This window comes from Lycium barbarum, chromosome 3, assembly GCF_019175385.1.
Source record: "Lycium barbarum isolate Lr01 chromosome 3, ASM1917538v2, whole genome shotgun sequence".
In the NCBI taxonomy this organism is placed as follows: Eukaryota; Viridiplantae; Streptophyta; class Magnoliopsida; order Solanales; family Solanaceae; genus Lycium; species Lycium barbarum.
The window spans coordinates 146,966,330-146,976,448 of NC_083339.1; the positions used below are offsets into that span (position 1 = coordinate 146,966,330).

Sequence of the window (10,119 nt, forward strand, 5' to 3'; positions counted from 1 at the left end):
TATATCTCGTGAATTAGTGATAGTACTTAACCTTTAGGAACTCTTTAGGGCTCTGCCAAAAACGAGGTTACAATAGGAGTGTATCATAAAAAAAAAAGTAATTATTTATATTTGTTTGATGAGTAATGCGAATTTTTATCTATTTGTTTCATCTTCTTTATAAAAAAAGGAAGACGTTGTATTTAAATTAAGGTAAAATTTTCATGACATCAGGACTTCACATTCGTGAATTTAGAAAAACAAATTTGGAAAGACTTTTGAAAAAGTTTTTCTAAGCAAGTGCTTTTGTCTAAAGATTAATTTGCAACTCCATCGTGATAAGCTATTTTGGGAAATAGACAAGTCAAAGAACAACTATATTTTCTTTTCAAAACTATTCCAGAGAAATCTTTTCTAACAATTGGAAAAACCGGCAGATATGTATAACAGACGGAAGAAATCCGATAGTGGATATTCGACAATTGATCAAGTCTCCATCAAGTTGGATATTTGTATGGCAAAGTTCTAGATAAATGTGTCTTTTTCTAATCATAAAAGATATGAAAATTTGTTTGGGCATTATCGATTTTCTTTTATAGGAACAAACATTTTTTTCCTTGGAAACATACTTCACCAGATAATTACGAGAGGATTAGTTTGCTATGTCTGGTTCTCTTTAGAAAATGGCACGGTGAATGTCATCCATAATTTATAGGTTGAAAATTAGTATATGAACCATCATGAGTTATATCAACAATGAATGAACCAGCAGAACACCAAAAACACAATAAGAAAGAAAAAAAAAAGAGGGAGGCTTCAATATGAAGCTATTTAGTAAAAGGATTACTCAAGACATTCCGAGTTACTTAAATGGTTATTCTAAGTGCTAGAAATAGCACAATAAAGTCACTTTTATAATTTTTTTTAATAAAAAAGTCACTAATATTGTTTCCATAAAATAACTCTAGCGGGAAGCTACCTTTTCCTCACCACATTTATTACAAGGCAATGCAATGTCATCTTAAAAGCTTCCCGTTGAATCAGATTCATTGTTTAAACAATCACTAAACTATTGGAGATAAGCTAATAAAGTCACTTTTCTTTCTCTTGTATTAAAAAAATTACTCATCTTTTGCTATTTCACTCAAAAGATCACTCAAACAGAAATGTGACATATTCAATCACTTTCTAATGATGTAATACTCGATCCTTTAAGCCAACAAATAGAAAATATTAAATTCACTCATTTTAATCAAAAATCTCCAATCCAACTTAATGAAGGAAATTCGTAAAGAAATTTATATACACTTAATAATCTATTAACTGTTAAACCTGGTATTATGATCCTTGAATTATAGTTCCGATATAACTTTGTCTACGAACCAAACGAACCCAAAAAGAACCAACCCACAACCTGCAGCGGGGAAAAGGAAAAAGGTGGAAAGATAAATCAATGGCAGTTACAGGTTTTAATTATTAGCACTATTATTTTGTGTAAAATAGGTGTCTGAATTGAAAAATTATATATATTCTCTTGATTCAGCAGTTTGGTTGCCTCCAAGTTTCCAATAATAGATTAAAGAAAGTTGGCCAAAGATCCGTTGGTGTTAAGGGATCAGCCTACAGTTAATTGCTTAATTATTATTATACTCAGCACTACCTAACTTATTTTTCTTCTTTTTTTCCCCCTTCTTCTAGAAATAAGGGAATATTAAATAATTCGTTTAGATCTTGAAAAACAGGAGGATAGATACCCTCAAACTAAGAATATGTTGTTCGTTCGAAATCAGTAAGCAAAATAGACATGATGGAGTGCATTAATCCAACGTGCCAAACATTAGACCCACAAAGAATTAGTAGTATCTTATGCAATGAAATTAGTTGAATAATTAATAAAAGGAAAGAAGGATTTCGTCTACCAAATATAGACCAATCTGCTGAGGTAAGGTTGCTACAAACAAATGTAATACATATTCACCATTATTTCAGATCACATTTGTCTAGAGTTTAACTACTACACATTAACAGTACAAATAAACTTAACACCGTGGATAACGTATCAATCAATTACATGTAACTTCTAGGAAACATGGATTGTTATTTGCAAATCTGCAAATCATGGTATGCAAATGACCTATTATAACAGATATAAACTACACTAATACCATAAACATTTTTATATATCAGTCTATTAAAATATATTGTAACGAATAATCTGCCTTATTTCTACATTACTAATTTCATCGTATTTTTTTTTTTTTGGCGAAATTAAACCTTCATCCTACAGAATTTCTGCATCAAAGTTGAAAATAATAGTATTTTCTATAGTTAAACTACTTACTCGCACTTGATGTGTTATATCAAACCAAGTAATTTAGCTTTAGCAGTTAAAAACTAAAGTGGGAAATGTAGGTATGAAAGACATGTATCTTGCTCTAGTCTAAACACCGGGTGTAAGTAATTTTTATCCTAACCCTTAAAATTTATTATTTCAAGAATATTAAAAAACTCTTGGTGCAACCTTAGACAATGTTAGATAATTGGTGCTACCTAAGCCAATGTTAGATTAATACAAAAGTGACAATTGTGGAATGGGAAAACTTCAGCTTAAAGCAGAAATAATCAGTGAACTTGAAGGTTGCCTTTAAGGATGAAATGTACATGTTTTTTAAGTTTTGTCCACTTCCACCATCTCATTTGTATTCCAAGTTTCCACACATATCTTGATTTACAAAACATAGATACCTGTCTATCCTTGGATTAAAATAACACTTACCTAGCTTTATATATCAACATACTAATGTGACTCCATGACAAAAAACCAAAGAAAATTCTGTATAATATTTGATCTTTTCCTCTCAAATATTGTCAATAATTTGAAGACTGCAAAAAAATGGAGGGCAAACACAAGTTTTTTCATGGAACACTTGAAGTCTCAATTTTCCGTGCCACATCTCGCAAGCCACCTCTTCCCTTCAAGGTAAGTAAATCATTTCAAACAAAAGTTTATCTTGCAATATCATAAAAACTCCACCTCTGTTGGGAATGATCACATTGCCAGTCCCAGGTCCGGATAAAGACCAGAGGGTTGAGGCGTGTTGCCAACTAGCAGAAAATTAGTCTATTTATGATAATTTATCACAATACATAATACACTGTAATAGTTAGTTGATAAATTGCAGGATTGCGTGGGAATGCATAAAATTTTGTTAAAAAAATATCCATTTTAAGGCCTAAGTCCTCTTATTTTCTCTCTGTTTTGGCAGTGCATTTCAGCAAATGGAAAACCTGCATTTGTCACAATCAAGATTGACAACAAGACAGTAGCAAAAACAACACAAGAACGCGATCGCGTTTGGAACCAGACTTTTCAAATCCTCTGTGCTCATTCTCCAAACACAAACATTACTATTACTCTAAAAACAAAATGCTCCATCTTAGGAAAATTCTCAATTCAGGCACATAAGCTCTTAAACGAAGCAAGTTTAATCGAGGGATTTTTCCCACTTTCTAGTGAAAACAAAAAGCCAAAGAAGAAACTGAAACTGCAGTTCATCGTGTGGTTCAAGCCAGCAGAATATGAACCGAGTTGGGGAAGAGTATTAGAGAATAGTGGATTCACAGGATTCAAAAATTCGACGTTTCCTCAAAGATCAAACTGCAGTGTGACTCTATATCAGGATGCCCATCACCAACATACATTCCAACCGCCATTTCAGCAGAGACCTAAGAACTTGTGGGAGGATATACACAGAGCCATTGAGGGTGCAAAGCATTTGATTTACATTGCAGGGTGGTCTTTCAATCCTAAGATGGTCCTGGTAAGGGGAAAAACTATTATCATTTCACATTTTGTTGCATGGTTTTATGTGTACGTTTTGGTGTTAGATTGTCGTACATTAGTTGAGGAATGACTTTTTCTTTTAATATAGCCAGATTTACCTCAGGTTCTGTTCACCTGAAAATGTTGAGGGTTTGGCATTGACCCCTACCTCGTATATAAATATCCAAAAAGTAAAGACATCAGGGCGAGTATAAACCTAACCTCCTCTATTACAATTTGTGAATTGGACATCTCCAATTCATATTTTATTTTAAGCTCACAAAAAAGTGGAACTATGTTAGAACCATTACCATGGTTAATATCGAGATATGTTAGTACCACTATTAGTACTAATACTTTGAGTCGCAAATTACTAATACTTGAGTCGCAAAAAGTTTTTGGTAGGACTCCTCTGTATCACATAGGAAAAAGTTGAGGAATGACTTGCTTTCTCTTTATATGATTTTGGGTAAACCTCAGAAGGTGAGCTAGCTATGGGGCTTGAGTTAGACCCAATGCCCATTTTCTTAACACGGTATTAGAGTCCTCTTATATTTGGCCGCTCTTGATCTCAATAGAGTAAAGAAGGAATTTCGAGTAAGGTTGAAGGTATGCCCAAAAGTATATCAGTTGGCCAGGGATAGGATCCAATGGGGATTGGTTTGCTCTAAAAGAGAGGATGTTTCGTTGCACATCCTGTAGCAATGGGATGATCCAAAAGCGACTGGGTCTTCCTTACCCAATGTTGGGCCCTCATGTTATGTTATTCACGCTCCAATAAATCAAGTCTAGGCGAGCGAGGTGACGGTGTTAGATATTCCCAGATTGGTTGAGGATTGACCTGGCTTTTACAGTTGAGTTAGACCTAATGCCCATTTTCTAACATTTGGAACACGGATGTCTTCTCTTTCAGGTCCGAGATCCCAGTGCAGAAATCACACATGCAAAAGGAGTAAAGCTGGGCGAATTGTTGAAGCGTAAAGCAGAGGAAGGTGTGTCTGTGAGGATCATGCTATGGGACGACGAAACATCTTTACCAATCATCAAGAACAAGGGACTGATGAGAACACACGACGAGGATTCTTTAGCCTATTTCCGAGACACAAAAGTAGTATGCAAATTGGTTCCCAGATTACACCATAAACTACCCTCATTCTTCGCGCATCATCAAAAGGCAATATCAGTAGATGCAAGAAGCCATCTATCATCAACAAGTCGAGAAATCACTAGTTTTCTTGGTGGATTAGATCTTTGTGATGGTCGATACGATACAGAAGAACACTCCTTGTTTAGAACTCTCAACACAGAATCACATTGCTATGATTTCTATCAAACAAGCCTACCTGGTGCAAGCCTACACAAAGGAGGGCCGAGAGAACCATGGCATGATGCTCACGCTCGTGTCACAGGGCAAGCAGCTATGGATATACTCAACAATTTTGAAGAAAGATGGAATAAGCAAATTGGCCCTTCTTTGCTCATTCCAATAAGATCAATTCCAGAATTAAGCAATCAGCCAAACATGGCTTCTACCGATCAGGATTGGAACGTTCAAGTGTTTCGATCAATTGATCATGTCTCTGCGTGCCCTTTGCCTAGGTACATGACAGTTGAAAGAAGTATTCATGAAGCTTATGTTGAAGCAATTAGACGAGCTGATAGATTTATATACATCGAGAATCAGTATTTCATTGGTGGATGTCACCTTTGGGAGCAAGACCAACATTGTGGCTGCAGAAACTTAATTCCAATTGAGATTGCACTAAAGATTGCGAATAAAATCAAAGCTAAGGAGCGGTTTTCTGTGTACATTGTGATACCAATGTGGCCCGAAGGACTACCAGAGAGCGATTCAGTTCAAGATATATTGCACTGGACTCGGGAAACTACTAAGATGATGTATAAATTTATAGGTGAAGCGATTAAAGAAAGTGGAGAACAAGGGCATCCTAGAGATTACTTGAATTTCTTCTGTCTTGCTAACAGAGAAGAAGAGCTCAAGGGAGAATTTGTTCCTCCCTATTCTCCACATTCTGAGTCACAGTACTGGAGAGCTCAAAAGAATAGGAGATTCATGGTTTATGTACACTCGAAGCTCATGATAGGTATGAAAACTTTCCTCTACTTCTACTCATGCGTTTATTTAGAGGTGACAAAATTAATACATTTTCTGGTAACCTGTCTAAGATGCCCGAGTTTAAACTGGTTGGGGTATGACCCGTTTGATGACTTAATCCAACAGGTTGAACTTGGAATGACCCATCAAATTATTGAGTCAAAACAGGTCAAATAGTGTAATCGATGGGTAAAAATGCAAACCAAATTCAAACATACAAATCAAGATTGAAGACTGGAAACACATTTCATTTCCAAAAAGAAAAACAAAGAGGGGAGGCTGGGTCATGTTGGGCGGGTCGGGTTATGGCCCGTCACTTCACCCAACTCATTTTGAACCGGACAAAATTTGGATGTCTTGGGTCATAATCCATTCATTGATTTGACTCATTCCAACCCGACTAAGTTTGACCCAACTAGCCCATTTGCCACTTCTGCATGTCATATTAATGATCATTTAGGCTAATAAAGCTTACGTGCTTACAATTCTTCAATTTTTCAGTGGATGATACATACTTATTAATCGGTTCTGCTAACATAAACCAAAGATCCATGGATGGACAACGAGACACTGAGATTGCAATAGGATGCTATCAGTCGAAAACTGAAGAAGGTGACATTGATCAAAAGGACATTCATGCATATCGTATGTCATTGTGGTATGAACATACTGCACAAGCAGAACAAGTATTCCAAGAACCTCAAAGTTTGGAATGCGTGCATAAAATCCGTTCTATCGGAGATCAAATGTGGAGAATTTACAATCAAGATGAAGTAGAAGACATGAAGGGTGTTCATTTGGTCACTTACCCTATGAATGTTACTGCAGAAGGTCATATAGAGGATCTCATGGAGAGAAATGGTCACTTCCCAGATACAGAAGCACCAATAAAAGGGAAAAGATCAAAAGTTTTAGCACCTACAATTACTACATAGACAGAAAATAACGAGTTGGAAGCTCCGAGCCCTCTAACGGATGATCCTGTACATGATGAATAGTAGTAGCAGGTTTCATTATATGTGCAATTTGATTGCAAAATTTCAAAGAGAAGAAACTATCAGTTTCGTGACTACAGACTAGAGCAATATAATAAAAGGAAAAAGAAATACTTCCTCCGTCTCAATTTATTTGTCTTACTTTCCCTTTTAGTCTGTTTAAAAAGAATGCCTCTTTCCTAATTTGGCACCTATTTAATTCTAACATCCCATTTAAGACCACAAGATTAAATTACATTTTGGTACATTATACATATCTTTAGTCTATGATCACAAGATTTAAAAGGCTTCTTTACTTTCTTTTACTCCGTGCCCAGTCAAACGAAGACAAACAAACTGTATCAGAGGGAATAGTATTTTACATGTATATGTATATATAAGCACATTGTGAATGCACTAGTCTCTCAGATTGTTCCATTTCCATGGATTTCAAATTGAATAAAATCCTGAAACTCCCGTACTTCTTCTTTATAAAACACATTCGATGGTGATTTTGTTTTGAATTTTTACCATATCATCGCATGATATAGATCACAGCAAGGGCAAAAAATGAATACTTTGTACAAAGAACTATGTGCAGCTTTCTAGCATATTATAGAAGAAAAGCTGTGAGTGTGAACACAGCCCATAACAATCTGCAATAAGGTTCAGAAACAAAAGATATGTTTACTTATAACTTCGAAGATGATTTGGACTGCTCATCTTTGTCATATGCAGAAACTTCACGGAAGTTGAGAATCATTTCAGCTCTCATTTGCATGAGCTGGGTTATAATTTGCAATTGCATCCTTTAGTTTCTGGAGCTGCATTATATTTTCCAGAGTAAGTTCTTTCAAAGGAAAAATTGAATGGAAGGCGAAAACATGAGGAGTAAAAGAACATATGCTTAGACTGTTAGAAAAACTTATTCTCTAAAAATAAGCAAAAAAGTTTAGGATACCATATTATCAGCAAGTAATGGAGTTCCTACTACAGCGATGTGGTAAACAATTGGTCCTACCTTTGCAAGCGAGCAAGAAAAGGAGTCCAACAGACCGTCAGCTCCTCTATAGAAGTGGAAATATGGAAGTACTTTTATGTTTAAGCTTTTGCACAAGGACTTGTTCTCATCAAAGTTCACCTTAATGAAAAGAATCTCTGGGTGTTTTTCAGCAATCATGCAGATCTGACCATTTAAAAGTGGAAAAACAAACCAATTATCTATTAGGATATTTTGGACAGTAAAAACTTGTTTGGCATTCGCTAGCAGGTGTGTAAAACTGGTAGCAGAAAGACGGGTAAACCAAAATTTTAGACTGCAATAAAAGCAAACCGTAAGCATGGTGATTCAGACAGACAAACCAAAAGACAGAAAAGTGAGCAAAAGAAATTACTAGAAACTTAATGAGGCCAAACCAGATCAATAAATAAATTAAGAATATACAATGATTGCCTAAGTTGAAATTAAATCATACGAAATTAGCCCAATATCGAACAATAGGACATAGCAAATCCTGATAGCCATAAGAAAAAGATGTAAGACCAAAGTAAAATGCCTATAACCTATCACACATTCATTGCTCTCACTAATTTGGGAACATTCTCCCAATTCTTCTGTTCTATAAGCTCCAAAAGATATAAAATGGCGCAGGAGAATATTATGTACTTTTTTAAGAAAAAAAGCACAGATTAATAAGGCTTAGATGAGGAGACTAAAACTTGAAAATGTCAACAAAGAGAAGGCCTTCTGTCCATGAAATTCTTCTAATTAAATTTCTGTTTTCATAATAGATATATCAAAAGATCCTAAAAGAGATTGATCATGTTATTATGAAGCAGTTTTTACCAGAATATTGCTTTCATTTATTAGACTTATCTGCTAAAGAGCACAAACCACAGGAGTGCAGAAACAAAAGTGGTGATTATTGTTGCACATCAGACCGATATTTGTGAGAACAATGCGTCCCCTAGCTTAGAAAAGCAAAGGTTCATTATTCGGGGAAAGCTTGAATACTCACCTTGGGGAACAATGCACGACAAGAAGCACACCATGTGCCATAAAATTCAACAATCACTAATTTATCTCCAGCTTGACTTAAAGCATCTAAAAATTCTTGAGTTGAATGGATGTCAACCATATTTGGAGCGTTCTTTTCCCACCAATTTGGTTGATCAGTTTCATCAGCACTTGCATGTACCTGATGTCCAGAAAAAGATTACTTGAAATTGGAAGTAAAAACCAGTTAAAAAGTGTAGTTTAAGGGAACAGATGGACCCTCGTGACCTGGTCTAAACTGAGATGAACTACAAATGCAAAACCCAATCTTTAATAAAGTTCCAAAACTTCGTATCTCCCTAAACGAATTAACAATTGAAGTGTTTATGCCAACACCAAATTCTTGGGTTTCCCTTCTACTTACATATCTTTAGTTGTTTCATGATTTTTAATTTAAGAGCCATTAATAAGTGTTGTCAATCATGAGCGGAGCTACAAGCTTGTCTAACGGTTAAGCAGAACCCAATAGCTTTAGCTCAAACCTCGTAGTATTTGTTTTTAAAAGCTCATTTAATATGTATAAATACTTTATCCAGAATCCAATAAAAAAACTGTCCTTTCTAGAATCCAGAACCCGTAACCTCAAAATCCTAGCTCCGCCTAGGTAATTCAAAGTTAATTAACCAACAAAAAGTTGAATAATTCCCAATTGAGAATGCAGCAGAACTCTCAAACAGACATAATAATATAGATCAAGATTCAAAGATACCATAAAATGTAAAGTAAAAGACATGATAGAAATTACCTTGAAAAGAAGCAAAGGCTTATTGGGGGCATAATCAGAAGCATTAACAACATTAGAACCAAGAACCGTTTTTCCCCATGAGTTAAATTTAGCAGTAGGTTTAAAGGGCAGTAAAGAAGAGTATGTTGGGTTTGAATGAAGGGAAAAAGGAGAAACTTTAAGTGAAAACAGAGAGTAGGCCTGCATATTCTGTCTCTCTTTTCACATGACAACTAGTACAACAAAATATACGTTTGAATCTTCGAGTACCAAGTTGTCTGAATCAACAACAAGACGATGAGGCACAGACTATGATATATGTTTGGGATCTTTAGAACAGTGACAGTAATGTAGTTGGATTTATGCTTTCGTTTGTTACTTTCACGGTTTCACCTTACGTTAGTGTTGACACAATAATAGCCAGTAATTTGCCAAAAGCGACTTTTG

The 10,119-nt window shown here is 35.3% G+C and overlaps 2 protein-coding genes across 2 annotated transcripts; one reads left to right on the forward strand and one right to left on the reverse strand.

Annotated features, from left to right (window-relative positions):
• Nucleotides 1-2,645: 2,645 nt before the first annotated feature.
• On the forward strand, nt 2,646-7,041 carry LOC132633457 (phospholipase D alpha 4). The gene is made up of 4 exons (XM_060349887.1): nt 2,646-2,959; nt 3,246-3,800; nt 4,716-5,907; nt 6,420-7,041. The coding sequence occupies exons 1-4, from the start codon at nt 2,873-2,875 to the stop codon at nt 6,851-6,853; spliced, it is 2,268 nt and encodes a 755-aa protein (XP_060205870.1). The 5' UTR covers nt 2,646-2,872; the 3' UTR covers nt 6,854-7,041.
• Nucleotides 7,042-7,352: 311 nt separating this feature from the next.
• LOC132633459 (thioredoxin-like 2, chloroplastic) lies at nt 7,353-10,106 on the reverse strand. Its single transcript, XM_060349891.1, has 4 exons — nt 9,694-10,106; nt 8,911-9,090; nt 7,914-8,078; nt 7,353-7,716 (listed from the first exon to the last, which is right to left on the reverse strand). Exons 1-4 carry the CDS (start codon nt 9,877-9,879, stop codon nt 7,657-7,659), a joined length of 591 nt encoding a protein of 196 aa, XP_060205874.1. The 5' UTR covers nt 9,880-10,106; the 3' UTR covers nt 7,353-7,656.
• Between the last annotated feature and the right edge of the window lie 13 nt (nt 10,107-10,119).

Coding starts and splice junctions, on each gene's coding strand:
- LOC132633457 (XM_060349887.1), top strand. CDS start 2,873: ATGGAGGGCAAACACAAGTTTTTTCATGGAACACTTGAAGTCTCAATT. Junction 2,960..3,245: donor AGCCACCTCTTCCCTTCAAG/GTAAGTAAATCA, acceptor CTGTTTTGGCAG/TGCATTTCAGCAAATGGAAA. Junction 3,801..4,715: donor TCAATCCTAAGATGGTCCTG/GTAAGGGGAAAA, acceptor CTTCTCTTTCAG/GTCCGAGATCCCAGTGCAGA.
- LOC132633459 (XM_060349891.1), bottom strand. CDS start 9,879: ATGCAGGCCTACTCTCTGTTTTCACTTAAAGTTTCTCCTTTTTCCCTT. Junction 8,079..8,910: donor GTCGTGCATTGTTCCCCAAG/GTGAGTATTCAA, acceptor TTAAATGGTCAG/ATCTGCATGATTGCTGAAAA. Junction 7,717..7,913: donor TTTCTTGCTCGCTTGCAAAG/GTAGGACCAATT, acceptor AATATAATGCAG/CTCCAGAAACTAAAGGATGC.